This window comes from Pelodiscus sinensis, chromosome 2 (genome assembly GCF_049634645.1).
Source record: "Pelodiscus sinensis isolate JC-2024 chromosome 2, ASM4963464v1, whole genome shotgun sequence".
In the NCBI taxonomy this organism is placed as follows: Eukaryota; Metazoa; Chordata; order Testudines; family Trionychidae; genus Pelodiscus; species Pelodiscus sinensis.
Genome location: NC_134712.1, coordinates 64,759,914 through 64,777,248, shown reverse-complemented (window position 1 = coordinate 64,777,248; position 17,335 = coordinate 64,759,914). Strand labels below are relative to the sequence as shown.

At 42.0% G+C, this 17,335-nt stretch overlaps 1 protein-coding gene across 5 annotated transcripts in view; it reads right to left on the bottom strand.

Moving 5' to 3' along the window:
• LOC102446696 (DGAT1/2-independent enzyme synthesizing storage lipids-like) overlaps positions 1 to 17,335 on the bottom strand; it is a 44,443-nt gene that overhangs the window by 11,029 nt on the left and 16,079 nt on the right. For 4 of the 5 annotated variants that reach the window (XM_075920693.1, XM_075920694.1, XM_006126321.4 and 1 more), the window contains 5 exons: positions 12,983 to 13,371; positions 6,611 to 6,775; positions 2,772 to 2,965; positions 801 to 861; positions 220 to 359 (listed from right to left, as the gene is read on the bottom strand). In XM_075920693.1, the coding sequence (XP_075776808.1) occupies positions 220 to 359; positions 801 to 861; positions 2,772 to 2,965; positions 6,611 to 6,775; positions 12,983 to 13,298 (876 nt within the window). In that variant the 5' untranslated portion in view covers positions 13,299 to 13,371. The remainder of the gene's footprint in view (positions 1 to 219; positions 360 to 800; positions 862 to 2,771; positions 2,966 to 6,610; positions 6,776 to 12,982; positions 13,372 to 17,335) is intronic. The other variant, XM_025186261.2, reaches the window with a different exon arrangement.

The following is a 17,335-nucleotide window of genomic DNA, read 5'->3' as shown; positions in this document are numbered from 1 at the left end:
GGGTTTTTGCGCAAAAACCGTGCAGTGTAGATGTAGCCCCAGAGATATGTTACTGAATAACAGTAGACTACGTAAGGTAACCAGTGCAGTGTAAGAAAGTTTTTACTTCATAAGAAATCAATAGATACAAAATTTGATGTCAGATACTTCAGACCTAATTAACATAATTTAAACTAAGACTTTAGGTTCCCAAAGTTTCAAAGAGAAGAACCAACTTACCTTTTCAACTAGTTCCGTAGCTGCTATATTTGGATCATAGGGAATAGGGTCTCCAATATACGTGCGAAGTTTGACTGGAAACCCTCCATATCCAGGGACAAATGATAATTGAAAACGTTTATTTAACCATTTAATAAACCCTGTGAATTATAAAAGGAGGGATTACATTTTGAGAAATAGTAGATAATGTTAGAAGCTAGCAGAGTCCCTGAATCAAAATGGTACCTGGATTACAACTAACAAATTTTAGGTGATTTGGTTAACAAATGAAACATGAAGATCAAACAATATGCAGAGCATGTAATCTTGAAAATAATAATCTTTCTGTGTATTACCTCATGCATACCAAGTACTAGTTTAAAATGTGTCACTATGAAAAGCGCAATTAATACCTAATCCAATAAATATATATTAAGATTAGATAACCCAAAAGAATTGTATCATGATAAACAGTTACCATAGTTAAAAGAGAACAAAAGACTCAAATAAATGAATAAGCTGAGCTTTTCCCAGAAAGTTGATTTTGAAAATATAAATATAAGTCTATGAATTTGAAAAAATACATATCAAGTAAATCTTACACATGTTTCCAAGTGTTCTATATCCTTCCCGAATATTCTGAGTAAACAAAGGGATGATGGGCTAAGAAATAAAGAAAAGAAGAGATAAGACTTTGGACAATAGTTCAGTCTCAGGTTTTTTGTTTTCTTTTAAATCTTACATCATCTTTGAATAGATACATTTTGCATCTACATTATGTTGATTATAGTCAACTTTACCATTCCATTAAATAAAAATGAAACTGATAAGTTATTACTAGAAACTCAAAAGGAGTCACATGTTTGCCAGGAACATCTATAGTTAGATATGTACCAGGGTTAGGCTCCATTTTCTGAGAGTTCTTAATACCTAAATCACAGGTTACTGTTATCATGATGAACACCAAAACAACACTGACAGAATAATACTTATTAGAAAAAATAATACCACAGATATCAGAATTAAAAATTTCGTGAGTCCATTCAGCATTTTTTTTTCAGTGCCTAAGAAGTCAGAGTACTAGGGAGTTAGACAAATAACCATCAAGACATAGATATTATTTTGGTAACAAAATCTTGCAAGCAGACACTAAAATGCAGCAAAATTCCTATAGAAAATATACATAGACTATGCAATTTAAGAGTCTCACTTTTATTATGAAACTCTTTCAAATATTAGGGAAGAGGGCAAGAAGAAAAGATGACCTTGTTTAATTGAATGCTTGCTTTCTAATGCCCTTAATATTTAAAATACTTTTAAGAAGTTGTACCTTTTCAGAAAATTATTTTCCTCTGAAGTTTTCTCTCTGAAGCACATATTGAGATTGTATCATCTCAAAGCAAATATTCTTTCTAAACTTTACACTATGACAGCTCCTTCATTATTTTTATAGATCGAGTGCCAACCGCCTACATAGCATGGTGTAGAATTTTGTTCCTCCCCTTAGTTCTGATCCTGAGATTTATCTGACACACGAATTAGATCAGAAGTTCTGATATTTTGTTATAGTGTAGATTACGCCTTAACAAAAATTGTATTTCTTGTGCAGTCCAAGATATTTACATGCCAGATGTGCTAAAAAATGTTATATATCTTCATGCTTTGACAACCATTGTCAAGGATCTGAAATCCAGTTAAGCACAAACAATTCTTCCTCTAGCTGGAGTCAGAAGGTAACAAGGTGACTCATAGTTCTGGGCATATGGAGAAGGTGTCTCACCAGGTCCTATAGCTAATGGATATAAAAGACTCACATCTGACTCAAGCATGGAAGGCCATGGCCTCCACATGTGGCGTGCTCCCCGCCCAGCTCTGCCATGTCCTGGCCCCACCCCAAGAGCACCGGGCTGAACATGGAGGCCATGGGGATGGCCTTCACCCTGTACTCATTATTCCTGGCCATGCTGCTCTTCACCAACAGCATCGCTGTGCTGCATGGGGAGTGCTTCCTCTGCAGCGTTGGCTGGGGAACAGAGCAAGGGATTGGCAGATTTGGAAAAGAACCAGAAATTAAAGTATAGCTAATGAACCTTATTTGATCTGTACGAACAGTCATGAGAGAATAATTTCAGGAACCAACTAGAGAGAGAAACTGTGGAACTGGCCTTCATATGCAAATCTGACACATTTGAACACAGACCTCTCTTGGATGGGCCGTTATATTCAACACACAAACGACATCAAAATCTAAATATCTGACACTTACATCCCACTGTATTAGCCGCATTTAGCATGGACCCTTTAATTGACAGGGATTTTTTCTCCTTCCCTTCTTCCCTCTTTTTCTGCTTTATAACTGACCCTCTGTGCCTCTTGCACCATATTTGTCATCTGAAGAAGTAGGTTGTGCCCATGAAAGCTCATGATAATATCTATATTTTTTGTTAGTCTCTAAGGTGCTCCAGGACCGCTCTTTTAAAGTTTTTTTTTTTCAAGCACAAAGAGAGTCAGTGATAAAGCACACAACAATTCATGGGTAACACATTTACATCAACACACAGACAACTACTCACCACTTTTGCATCTATGGCCACTTGAGCAAAACCTTTGCGATTACCCCACAAGAGGTTGTAGCTTTCACTACTAAAGAAAGATTCTTGAGCTCCACCTGGTGCAACACCCAATAAGTTGCCTTTCTTCAGAATTTCTACACATTCTTCTCTCCCCCCATATACTGCAGGAAGCAATTTAAGAAACATTTGTATGCCTGTAATAAACATAACCAGTACAGATCATTATGGTACATTAAACTCATTACACAATTCGTATATTGAAAATTATAACCAATTGAAAGCATTCTCCCTCTCTGTCTCACTCTCTTACACACACACACTCAGCATTTTTAAGCATGGCCCTGAACTATATTTCTGATAAAACTCTCCACACTGCTCCAATGGGGAATAACCATTCCAAAGTTACCCAAGGGCTTTTCCTGCTTGCCTGGCAGAAGAACATTGTGGAGTTCATAGTGTTCACTAGAGTGTCACACTGGAGCCCTTTGGGGCATCACCTGGAGGCCAGTAACTTCTCATTACCATACCCAGTGTTTACACTGCCCTTAATTCAAGGCAGTGGGCTTTACCCCACTGGTTCAGGTGGAGGACAGGTGTCAGTTTTAAAGCCTATCATTAGATGGGAGGGACTCAGCAGTGCAAATACACTCATTACAAATTCAACCTAATGCTGAATTCATTGACCTAAGCTCCTACTGTAGACCAGCCCTGATTTACAGTCCCTTTGCTCTCTAGCAATTTCTCTATTCCTGTCATGTCACTTAGGGTATGTCTACACTGCACAGCTATTTCAGGTTACTGGAGATAACCCGAAATAACTACACAAGCTGCCTGTTATTTCGAAATATTTTTTGAAATAACAAGTGCACGCTATTTTGCCATTCCAGTAAACCTCCTTGCACAAGGGATAAGGGATGGCTTCTTGTTACATTTTTTTTGAAACTGCTGAAATTGTGTCTTAAAAAAAACCCCCAGGAAGTCTAGCTATATCTTGGGTCTGTTGTGTGGAAAGAAAGGGGCAGAACTAACTGCTTAGAACATGCTTGTTTAATGTTTTTGTTTGATTGACATTTTTATGTAATTGTACTAATTACTAACATAAAAGAAATGAGTAGCTCTGTAGCACCTTAGGGTATGTCTACATTACCCCCCTAGTTCGAACTAGGGGGGTAATGTAGTCATACGGAGTTGCAAATGAAGCCCAGGATTTGAATTTCCCGGGCTTCATTTGCATAAAGCCGGGCGGCACCATTTTTAAATGCCGGCTAGGTCGGACCCCGTGCCGCGCGGCTATACTAGCTAATCCGTGCTGCGTGTAGCCGCGCGGCACGGGGTCCAACCTAGCTGGCATTTAAAAATGGCGCCAGCCGGCTTTATGCAAATGAAGCCCGGGAAATTCAAATCCCAGGCTTCATTTGCAACTCCGTATGACTACATTACCCCCCCTAGTTCGAACTGGGGGGTAGGGTAGACATACCCTAAGAGACTAACAAAATTATATATAGCCGGTCCCCGAATTGCGAACGGTCGACTTACGACCATTTCCAGTTACAACCAAAACTGTCGTAAATGGCGGACCCCGAGTTACAAACGCAATCCGTGCTTACAAACAGCGCAGTCGCATGTAACTCTATGGGGTCCAACTTACAAACAAACCGAGCTACGACCAATTGCTTGGTCCATAACCAGTTTGTAAGTTGAAGAGAGGCTGTACATAGTATCATGAACTTTTGCCCATGAAAGCTCATGTTTATATATTTGTTAGTCTCTAAGGTGCTACTGGACTACTCATTGTTTTTAAAGTTACAGACTAACATGGCTACCCAGATTTTTTAGTATAAAAGGGGTAGCCATGTTAGTCTGTAGCCACAAAAACAATGAAGAGTCCTGTGGCACCTTAAAGACTACAGGATTTATTTAGGCATAAGATTTTGTGGGAAAAACCCACTTCATCAGTGCATGGAGTGGAAATTACAGACACACAAATATACCAGCACATGAAAAGAAGGGTGTTACTTTACCAAGTGAAAGACCAGTGCTAATGAGGCTGATTCAGTCAGAGTGGATGTGACCCACTCCAAGGGTAGGTCCAGACTACTAGCCTCTTTCGAAAGAGATTCTCTAGGAAGCCACAAGACTTTCAAAAAAGTGATCCGCTCTTTTGAAAGAGAGCACCCAAGCAATCTGGATGCTCTCTTTTGAGTAAACCCTGTTTACATTCAAGAACGCCTGTTTTCAAAAGCACTCTTTTGAAAAAAGGCGTTCTTCCTCGTAAAAGCAGGTTTACCGCTGTCGAAAAAACTGCCATGTTCTTTTGATTTAATTTTGAAAGAACGCAATGGCAGTCTAGATGCAGGTGAAGTTTTTTCAAAAAAAGTGTAGACATAGCCCATAGTGTAGACATAGCCCAACATTTGGGGTGTGTCTAGACTACATGGATCCATCGACGCACTTACATCTCCTCATCAAGGATGTAGCTAGACTGCAGGGCTCCGTCGATGGAGCCATGTAAAGTAGTTTACCCAACATGGTCAATGAATCGGGGATTTAAATAATCCACGCTTCATTAAAATAAAAATGGCCACTGCGCTGTGCTGACAATCAGCTGATCTGGCACAGAGCAGCAGTCTAGACGTGGATCGGTCGATAAGGTAAGCCTTTGTCAACTTCTCCTGTAAACCTCATTTCACGAGGCATAAGGGAGTAGTTGACAAAGGCTTCCCTTGTTGACCAATCCGCGTCTAAACTGCCGCGCTGTGCAGGATCAGCTAATTGTCGGGACAGCGCGGCAGCCATTTTTATTTTAACGAAGTGGGGATTATTTAAATACCCGCTTCACTAACTATGTCGGGTAAACTACTTTACATTGCTCCGTCAACGGAGCTCTGTAGTCTAGATACACCCTTGATGAGGAGATGTAAGTGCCAAGAGAGGGAAGATTGCTTTTCCAGTCATGCCTAGTGCCTATTCAAATGAATAGAAGCTCTGCAGTTTTTCTCTGAAGTCTGTTTTTGATGTATTTTTGTTAAAGGATGGCCACTTTTAAATCACTCACTGAGTGTCCAGGGAGATTGAAGTGTTCTCCTACTGGTTTTTGTGTCACCAAACTTGATGTTTGCTTTATGTCCATTTATTCTTTTGTGAGCCCTACTCCTGCCAGCTGCCACCACCTCACTGGTCTTAGTGTGCTGTAGAGTGAGCATGCTGCCAAATGGCTGCACACACTGAACAGCGAGGTTGTGGTGGCCAGTGGGAATGAGGCATGCTGCCTCTGCTGCACAACTCCACAAGCAGGAGGAGGAGGCTGGAGACTGATCACAGATGGGCGTGCGGGAGTGCAATGATCACCATAAGGCTGAGACCCTAGGATAAGGCGGTGGTGGTGGCACTGACACAGGTTCAGGGGGAAGCATCACATCCAGATTGAGTTTGAAAACAATGTGACACTTTCAGGTTGCATTCAGGTTGGCTGTGCCAGCATCAGGCTTGGATCTGGGTTTGGCTTTAAAATGATGCCCAAGCAGACTTCTAACACTATCTATAAACCAGGGGTGGGCAATAAGTGGTCTGCAGTTCACCAGTATTAGCCCCTGGCAGGCTGTTAGACTCTTTATTTACCTGAGTGTCTGCAGTGTCCTGTCGTTGGCCATGGATCACCATTGCTAATCAATGGGAGCTACGGTAAGCAGCACGGAACAAGACACCGCTTCCTCCAGCTCCCATTGGTATGGACTTGGTAAGCATTTTGTTTCGAGTCCTAATGTATGTAATAAGGTACTTATCTCTAGTATTATCACTATGGACCAGTGTACGTCTCATTTACAATAGAAGTATTTTACCTGGTATCGAGGGCAAGGTGTTATGAACTACTGAATAGCAGACTCTTTTTGTCTGTATATAGAAATTACAGACAAAGAAGTGGTAGTCTACAGCACTGGCTCCATGATAAAACACAATAAGCCCCGGTCCTTCCGGTATTTTTTCTATACCATGAACTTCATAACCTGTTTAGAATACAGAATACAATAGTTTCAATATTAGCTTTTACAAGTCATGTTGTGATTTACATGAAGTGCCTCTAGAGTTGTGGAAACTCCTTACTATATATGGGGAAGGTGTTCTAGGAGTCAATTTTAGCACATCCAATGGAGTCAAAAAGTGATAGCATACCAATTAACTTTTGGTTCTCACAGTCAAACATTTAACTTCATAGTCAAACTGCAGAGAGAAAATAGCAGCATTATTTTTTGGTGTCTTGTATCACTGCCATGTCAGCACACAGAGGCCTAAAGTATTGGTTCAGTTTGAAGTCCGTGTTATTTATTATTTTTGTAATTGTGACCATGATTTAAAAGAAGTCTGGAATGGACGGTACGTGTGTGTGCGGGGGAGGGAGAAATTCTTGCTTGCAATGTGATTTAACAAATGTACCATATAGCAGCCTCTAACTTGAGGGGTTTTTTTGTTTGTCACACTTGGGTATTAACAACCAATCAATCAACCTATAGAAGTTTGAGCAACAGGACAGTGGAAAGAGCCTTCTGCTAGTTTTCCATACTTTAAAAGTCCAAAAACAAAAAATACTTTCAAGCTAGGGAATAGTGAGGGAGAGACACACAGATGGAATTAAAAACATCTGAAGTGAGGAGGGAGGAAATTATTTAGAATTTAGAGATGAAATCCATGAGTGAAGGGAACTTCAAAACCCAATATAAAACCATAAAGCCACTGCTCACAGGTGTGTATATTAAAGACTGAAGCAGTAATAAAACAACAGAAAAATCACCACATAATTAGAACGAACTATAGAGTCAGAAATGCAAAGCAAGATCTAGGTAATTGAAAAATACCAGTTTTGGTGAACTAACTTAAAAGTTTAAAAGCTTCAGTGGGGTAGCTGAGTTAGTCTGTAACAGGAAATACTTAAAAAACAACAAATAGTCTGGTATCATGAACTTTTGTGGGTACAACCGACTGACATAATACCCTATCTCAAACATTGCCTCTGCTAGCTCAGAGGCAGCAGGGCTGACAGCCACTGTGGGTTCCAGGGAAAGGTATGGCAAGGGTGGTGCTGCATCCCTGGAAGGGGCGGAGCTGAGGGTGAAAGGGGTGGAACCCAGGGCAGTCAACCCCTAGCTCCTCTCAGATCACAGCAGATCCCTCCACAGCCTCAGGGCCATGTGCAGTGGTGATCCAGCTGCTATTGCAGTAGCGGCGAGCTCTGGACCCCTCTGAATTTCGAGGACCCAGGGTAATTGTCCCCTTTGCTCCCTCCTCCAACCACATAGTTAAAAGTTGGCTTGTGTCGTGAAGCACAAGAGTTTACATCCTTCATATACTTTTAGCCTTATAATAATTGTAGGTGTTCTTATCCAGGGGCAATGTCTAATCTTTTTTGCCTCCATAAGACACCATTGCCATTAGTTCCCCAGTTTTATGATGCATTATGTAAAATAATTTATTCACTTTAAGTGTGTTCATTTGAGTGCCTTCCTTCTTGTATGTTGATGAAAATGTAACTAGAAGCACATGATTTGGTTTTCATCAAGAAGGTTGGTGGTGATTGGCTGCCCACAACCATGAACGTTGGAGACAAGGAGGTAGGTTCAGAAGTTAAAATAAGAGTAGAACAAGTTAAACATTACTTAGAAGTTAAATGTCTTCAAGACACCAGGGCATGATGAAATACATCCTAGAATACTCAAGGAGCTGATTGAGGAGATATCTGAGCCTTTAGCTATTATCTTTAAAAAGACATAGAAGACAGGAGAGATTCCAGAAGTCTGGAAAAGGGCAAATATAGTGCCCATTTATAAAAAGGGAAATAACAACAACCCAGGAAACTATAGATCAGTCAACTTAACTTCTGTGCCAGGAAAGATAATGGAGCAAATAATTAAGGAATTCTTATGCAAACACCTGGAAGATAATAAGGTGACAAGTAACAGTCAGTATGGATTTGTGATAGTGATGTTAGATATCAGCTATTTTAGTAATCGTGTAGCAGCAACAATTTTTAGCAGTTATGTGGTTACTAAAATGTTCCCTGGGGGCAGGGGCAGGGGCAGGAGCCACTGTGCTCCCAACTCCCAGCCCTATTCTTGGGGAGCTCTCTGCCATGCTGCACTGCTGCTTCTGTATCGGGTTTAAAAAAATCAGCTCCCCATATAGACCAGCTCCTGTCTGCCGCCCCATGTTGCTGCCTCTCATACATGAGCAATGTAATTCAATTTCTGCATTGTCTATGCAAAATTCTTCATTCTGGTCTTACATGGGCTAACGTTTAAGTGATTGTGACAATGACTCAGGTAGGAGGCCAGAGAATGTATTGGTGTACTCAACATCCTTTATAATTGGAATAAGGAAGCCTGAAGAAGGGTTAGATCTCATCTACATTATATTAAATAATAACATATATATTCAAACTAAATTGTTTAGCACATGAGGAGATCAGTAGCAAGGATTGCGCAAACATTGCCTAAGAAGGAAGGAAGAAATCAAATACTAAATCAGCTATATATTCAGAGATGCATATAAAGGGGGAAAAAAGAGTGCACATAGGGCTTTTAGTTGAGGAATATTTCTATCTCAAAATTTAAAAATCTACTAAGAAAAAGCATTTAGTTTTGTACACTAATTTTGTTTGTTTTGATGTGGGTCTGTGCTTCCTTCTTGACTCTCTGGATGATGCATGTGGAGAGAATATTTTGATGAGATCGAAGAAGTTATTTAAAGCTTTGTCTAGAGATGTTCCAAACAGTAAGGTGCCATCAAAGGGTGTTTGAAAGAGATTGCTCCTGGTTATAGGATCTTTATGTGGTACTGTCCACCACGTGTTTTTAGATTCTAGAATGTTTGCATAGGAGTCAGTGAGCCAGGAAGCTGAGAATAGCATAGGCTAAGCTGTATAACAATGCTTGGAGTTATCTTTGACTGGTTTCAGTTATTTTTCTGGAATGGGGATTTCTAGTTATGACTTATTCTGGGGCTGCATAAGGAAGGAGATAGAGGGTAGTTTGCTATATGTAAAATGCAGCTCTTAGAACAAGAGAGGAGAATCAAAAAATGTCATCTGAGAACACACTTTCAGTTTTTCAGCCCATGACTCAGGAACTCCAATAGATTTCCTGCTGCATCAGCTGAGATATAGGAAAGAAAAATTGGCCTGTGAAACTGCAAAAAAGGTGTAAGTGTCAAGTCCTATTGCTTTTGGTATCACTTTAGTAAAACTCAGTTGCTGGACCTTTGATCTGGGTTATTTAAACAGAAAAAGAAAATGATGGTCTCCCTCCTGCTCCAGGACACTAGCCGGACTGGGCCCAGGGACTTTGTTTACTGACTCTAGTTTGGAGAGCTCTGAGCTAGGGCCTTGTGGTCCCCCTTTTATATACAGGCAGTCCCCGACTTACGCGGATCCGACTTGTGTCGGATCCGCACATACGAACGGGGCTTTCTCACCCCGGAGCTCACAGGCAGCGGTCAGGCACCTCGACCTCCGGGGCGAGAAAAGCTGCTCCCGGTGCCCCTGGTCTGCTGGGGACCGTCTCCAGCAGACCAGGGGCACCGCGAGCAAACCCGCAGCTGCGGCGAGGTCCCGCGCTTCTGAGGCTTTGCTCTGGTCCAGTAGCGCGGAGGAGCGGTGCTACTGGAGCAACCCAGAAGCACCCCAGCTGCTCTGCCCCAGACGTCCCCAAGTCAGCCGTTGCTGAAACTGACCAGCGCTGACTACAGGAAGCCCAAGGCACAGTTGCTCTGCCCCGGGCTTCCTGGAATCAGCTGCTGATCAGTTTCAGCAGCAGCTGACTTGGGGTTCTTAAGTTGAATCTGTATGTAAGTCAGAACTGGCGGTCAGTTTCAGCAGCGGCTGAATCTGGATGCCAATTCCGACTTACATACAGATTCAACTTAAGAACAAACCTACAGTCCCTATCTTGTACATAACCCGGGGACTGCCTGTATTTTTAAAAGACTGTTTCTTCCCTGATCTTCCTGAAGAAGATACATGTGTTTTATTAATTTGTTTTGGCTTCCCCTTTCTACACAGTAGCTTAGAATAGATCTAATTTGTTCTGTGTCCTGTTCCAACTGGCTGCACATAATGAATTTCACAATGCCCTACCCAGAGTCTCTCTTTCCAATACCACATCATGTAGGTGACTCACTTCAAGTGTGGCAGAGAAGGAGGGCACCTGGAAGTAACTCTAACAGAAGGTTATTTCATTGGTCCTCAATGCAACCTCAAGACCCTAATAGCAACCCTCTGGACTCTTCTGACAGCCCTACTATCTGGCTGCTCAAACTCTGCAGCCAAGAGTGCTTTACCCCGAGCAAAACAATTCCCCCTTAGAGTCACACAAATTATTTAAAGTGCATCATGCAGCTATAACCATGGGAATCTTGTCCTCGGTGAGGTCTAGCCTGCCATAGAGAAACCTCCACTTTGGCCAGGGGTACTTTCAACCACCATGTGGCACCTGTTCAACCTGTTGTTAAAATGCTCCTTACTGTTGTCCAGTTGTCCCATATATGGTTTTATGAACAAGGGCTGCAAGAGGTAAACTGGGTCTCCCAGGGTCACTGTGAGCATTTCCATATCCCCCACTGTAATCTTGTGGTCTGGAAAGAAAGTCCCTGCCCGCAGCATTCTGTATATACCAATGTTCCTAAAGATGTGTGTGTGTCCTGTACCTTTCCAATGCACCCTGCACTGATGCCTGTGAAATGCCCACAGTGATCCACATGTGCCTACAGCTCTACCGAGAAGTATTTCTTCCTGTTGATATACTCAGTGGCAAGTTGGACCAGTGCTAAAAATCAGAAAATTAGTGCCATCTATTGTCCTCCCCCAGCTGGGAAATCCCATTTCTGCAAAGCCAGCTGTTTCATCGAGCACATTGTCCAGAATCACAGCCCTCCTCAGCAGAATGCAATATGTTGGCCTGCAGCAGTACAGCCCCAACAGTAGACTCCTCCACACCAAAGTGATTTGCGACAGACTGGTAGCAATCTTGTGTTGCCAGCTTCCACGCAGCAGTTGCCACGCACTTCTCAACCGAGAGGGCAGCTCTCATTCGGATGTCCTCGCATCGTGGGTCAGGGGCCAACTCAGCACACAGCGCCAGCAAGCTTGCTTTTTGCAGCCTAAACTTCTGCACCCACTGCCTTTCATCCCACACCTGCATGACGATGCAATCCTACCAATCAGTGCTGGTTTCCTTGTTCCAAAAGTTCTGCTCTACTCTATACGGCGGCTTTGTGAATGCCAAATGCAATGACAGGTTGCAGCTATCCCATATCACACACACTGTCAGGCTCCTCCAGGTCTTCTTCCTCTATCAGCAACTTCAAGATTATGTCATGTGTGATGTCCTTATAACAGAGCCTCACCTGCCGCCCATGGCAAAGGGGCTGAACTGGAGGGTGGGGGCTGGATGAAAGTCAGGGGGACTGAACTAGCAGAGGCTGGGGGGAGTTGGAGAGGCAGAATGGTGAGGACTTGGTAGGAATGGGGCAGAAATGGAGTGAGATGGGAGCTGGAATTGTGGAGGGTGAGGACAGAAGAGATGCAGATGGGGGAAGGACTGATTTGGAGATTACAGACTGAATGGCAAGGGTGGTAAATACCTTAAACTGAGGGCAAGTTCATTTGGAGACAATATGGTGGTATGCCTCAAAATAATTAAAGCTATCAGGATGTCTTGCAGCAGAGCATTGGCCTAGAGCTGAAAACCTCCATCATTCCTATTACCTTTTATGGTTCAAATTGCTTAGGAAATATCAACCAATGCTCAATCCTGTTCATGAACTGCATCTGAAAGTAACTATAGTTCGGCCACAAAATGTTCATGATACCAGTTTTTAATAATAAAATGATAGCAATTGATTGTAAATAATTCAAAGTGATTGTTAATAGCATTTTAAAAACAGCTTTCAAAACCCGTCTTTTGCTTCAGTCTGAAAACTGAAACTTAATCCCAACTGAATTTTCCTCCTCCTTTCCTTGCTGAGCTACTGGAATATTTTTTTACTACCTTATAATGTTTGCATTGAAAAAAGAAAACACAAAGAAAGTGCATGGAATGCAATTTTTAAACAGATAAAAAAGGTAGATCAAACTTTGGTCCTATCAGTCTTAAAAAATGTTCATAAAGTCATCTGTTGTGATAATACCTATTTAGTGTTTAAATGGAGGAAAATAAATCTCTTACCGTGCCATAGCTTTCCATACATATGAATTATGTGTGACATCATGAGCTTTCCATTATCCCATAATTTACTGGAAAAATCATCCTCTAGGCCATTCATTCTCTTGTAAATGTGAAGGCAAAGATTACAAAAAAGGCAAACGATGAACCAAGGTAAAAGAGGTGAAAAAAGTATGGTGACTGTCACCCCCAAGAAAGTGCCCATATAATCTGGATAGTGGTAATCCTGACCAATCCAGTCTTTTAATATGTAAATCAGCCATGTTGAGTTGGTCACAGATTCCCACCCTGACGTATAGAATTCACTTTTATTGGTCATCTTCTGTTTCAAGAAGAGGTAGGAAACTGAGTCAAGTTCTCTTCGTAGTCAAAGCAGCTTCTTAATTTTGCCCCTAGAAAGATAGAACACACTGTGTCATTTATTACTACTGCTACAAAGAAGTTTCACACATGCCTTCTCTGTATGCAATTAATTATATTGCATCAGTGCCCTTTTGCTGTGTTGCTCCTAAGCAGCTGTTGCTGCTTTGAGGAGAGGTGACAATTCATAGTAGAGAAAGTACTCCCAGGGCAACGTTGCACTCACAAGGTGTTGCTACAAACAAGCATCTCCTGTACACTATTGTTCTCATATGAAATAGGGCTGACATATGGTTATGGATGCAAACACAACTGTTGTTAAACACACTGCAGTAGTGCCAAAAAGAACATCAACAGAAGAGGAGACTGACAGCAACAGAGGAATCCCTGACCAGTGATGGACTGAAGTGTCATGAAAGACCTGTGCAAAGAGATAAAGAGCAGCACTGATGGAGATTATTCAGAGAGTGAAAACTGAAATTGATAGATCAGAGAAGAAAGGATTTATTCAGAACGAAGGTTAATGAGTGGTCATCTTGGTGAGTGAAGAAGCTTTCTAGGGCTGAAGATCAACTGCAGAGGGAAGGATGAGGAAAAGAGGCTGAAGCAACTAATGAGTCAGAAGAGACGTCAACATGGGAGATAAAACCAAAGAATGTGAAAGAGCAGGATTGTGAGTAAAGGCAAACTAGGAATCATAGAGGAACATGGAATGGTCAAGGTAACAATATAAGGAAGGAACTTGCTCCTTCCTGGATGATCATCTCCCCACTTGCTTTGTTCCCTTCTACCAGAAGCCATTATGAAACCATAATTATAGTGCCTGGCCCTGCTGTAATGAAATAAATAATAAATAGTGGTCATCTTTGAGTCTTGCTTCACATACTAACTTACAGGAGTGTGTATTTGTTGTAAATATATACATAATATTTCTATCTTTCTGCTGCATCAGAAAGATAGAAAATATGGCAAAAGACTGCCTTGGCTTAACCATGAGATCTTGCATGATCTAAAAATAAAAAAGGAGTCATATAAAAAATGGAAACTAGGACAAATTACAAAGGATGAATATAGGCAAACAACACAGGAATGCAGGGGCAAGATTGGAAAGGCAAAGGCACAAAATGAGATCAAACTTGTTACGGAAATAAAGGGAAACAAGAAAACTTTTTATAAATACATTAGAAGCAAGAGGAAGACCAAGGGCAGGGTAGGCCCACTGGTCAGTGACGAGGGAGAAACAGTAACAGGAAACTTGGAAATGGCAGAGATGCTTAATGACTTATTTGTTTCGGTCTTCACCAAGAAGTCTGAAGGAATGCCTAACATAGTGAATGCTAGTGGGAAGGGGGTAGGTTTAGAAGATAAAATAAAAAAGGAACAAGTTAAAAATCACCTAGAAAAGTTAGTTGCCTGCAAGTCACCAGGGCCTGATGAAATGTATCCTAGAATACTCAAAGAGCTGGTAGAGGACGTATCTGAGCCTCTAGCTATCATCTTTGGAAAATCATGGGAGACAAGAGAGATTCCGGAAGACCTAGACTTTAGTAAGGCACTTGATACGGTCTCGCATGATATTCTTATCAATAAACTAGGCAAATACACCTTAGATGGGGCTACTATAAGGTGGGTGCATAACTGGCTGGATAACCGTACTCAGAGAGTAGTTATTAATGGTTCACAATCGTGCTGGAAAGGTATAACAAGTGGGGTTCCGCAGGGGTCTGTTTTGGGACCGACTCTGTTCAATATCTTCATCAACGATTTAGATATTGGCATAGAAAGTACGCTTATTAAGTTTGCAGATGATACCAAGCTGGGAGGGGTTGCGACTAATCTGCAGGATAGGGTTGTCATGGTTCCTTCCCCACTCTGGCATGATAAATGCAGAAATCCAATTAACACCAGTACAATGTAGGTCTCCTTGTTCCCCATAATGTAGGCCTCATTCCACGAGGAGTACAGCTAGTTCGGATTAGAAGCCTAATCCGAACTAGCTACTCCGTGCCGCGTGTAGCCGCACGGCACGGGGTTCGAACTAGCCAGGATTTAAAAATGGCGGCGCCTGGCTTATGCAAATGAAGCCCGGGAAATTCAAATCCCGGGCTTCATTTGCAAGTGCGGTATGCCTACATTACCCTCCCAGTTCGAATTAGGAGGGTAGTGTAGACATACCCAGAGAAACTTTTATCTTGATCCCAGGACAGATTAGTCACAGACAACTTCCCAGAGCTACCTTCACCCCATTCACAAACCTCATACATGTCCTGAGTCTGGATTAAGGTATCAGCCTGATTACACATATTAGCCATGCTATAATCACACCCCATCCCCATACGGTTGTACACCGAACTCCTGGGAGGATACAGTCTCTGTGGTTCTTCCATTCGTCTGGTCTCTGCCTTTATTTCGGCCTGTCTGGCCTGGTGTTCTTGTTCCTTGAGCTCCTTCTCAGCTTCTATTGCTGCTAGCTTAGCCCGATGTTGTGCGCGCTTCACCTCTGTTTCTGCTTTTATTGCTGCTAGCTTGGCCTGGTGTTCTTGTTCCTCACGCTCAGTTTGTGCTCGCCTCTCCTCTATCCGTAGGATAAGCTCAACCTCTTTCTGAGTTAGAGGTCTGCCAGCTGCCTTACAGGCAGCTTCCCATAGAGAAGGCAGAGGTGAGGGAGGAGCAGCACTGCTGTACATTACTCCTGCCCTCTCCTTGGGGTATGAATCTGTCCTAGAGCTGGACATTCTGCCTTAACTACCCTAGCTATCCAGTTGTCCCGAAATCTATAAAAAAACCAAAACTGTTTGGGATGGTCTGTGTCTGGCTTAAGCTTCTGTTTGCCTCTCCCCGAGGCTCCACAGAAACAAATGAAAGAAAAAAAAAGAGGAAACCCTGCAAGGCTTGCAACTCAAAGAAAAACCTGTGTCCTTTTAAAAATCCTGAGGTCTCAAAATAATCCCACCGCTGCCACAATGTCATGGCTCCTTCCCCACTCTGGCATGATAAATCCAAAAGTGGGGGCCAGCAAGTGTACCCCAAGCCTTATCTACCAGGCTTTGGTATAAAACTTCCCCCAAAATCTAAAAAACCTAGATTTTGGGAATAAAACTTCCACTGCCACCACCCAAATATTAATAACGAGATTAGGGGAAAGAACATTTGGGAAATCTCACACCTATTATAAAAATCAGGACACACAAGTAACCAATGCCAGGTTAATAAAAAGAAAAGAGAAAACTTTTATTATTACAACAATATTCCTGTTGCAAGAATAAGGATCAGATGGAAAGGTAACAAAATATACTCATGGAGGAATTACACCATGAGCTAGAACTTAGTTAAAAAGAAAAGCCAAACACCTCTTAAGCAGTGCCAGATATCAGATCCCATACTCAACCCTTAAAACAATAAAGCCTAATGAAACTACCTAAACTTTACCCAACTTAAAGAAAGTGAAGATTTGTTTCTTGGAGAGAGAGAGAGAGAGACATGCTTGTCCCTTTCTGTAGCTGCAGAGGACTCACCCAGAGACAAAAGGAGAAAGGAAAAAACCCAAATTCCTTTGTCCCAGTTTGAAAGTCCCACCTACATTCCTATTGGCCACTCCACCTGGCTAGGTGTAGTTAACCCCTTAATCCCCAGGCTGCTGGATAACCCTCATAATCATGACAAGGGTCATAATTCAAAATGATCTGGACACATTGGAGAAATGGTCTGAGGTAAACAGGATGAAGTTTAATAAAGACAAATGCAAAGTATTTCATTTAGGAAGGAACAATCAGTTTCACACATACAGAATGGGAAGCGACTGTCTGGGAAGGAGTATGGCAGAAAGGGATCTAGGGGTTATAGTGGACCACAAGTCGAATATGAGTCAGCAGTGTGATGCTGTTGCAAAGAAAGCAAACATGATTCTGGGATGCATTAACAGGTATGTTGTGACCAAGACATGAGAAGTCATTCTTCCGCTCTACTCTGCACTGCTTAGGCCTCAGTTGGAGTATT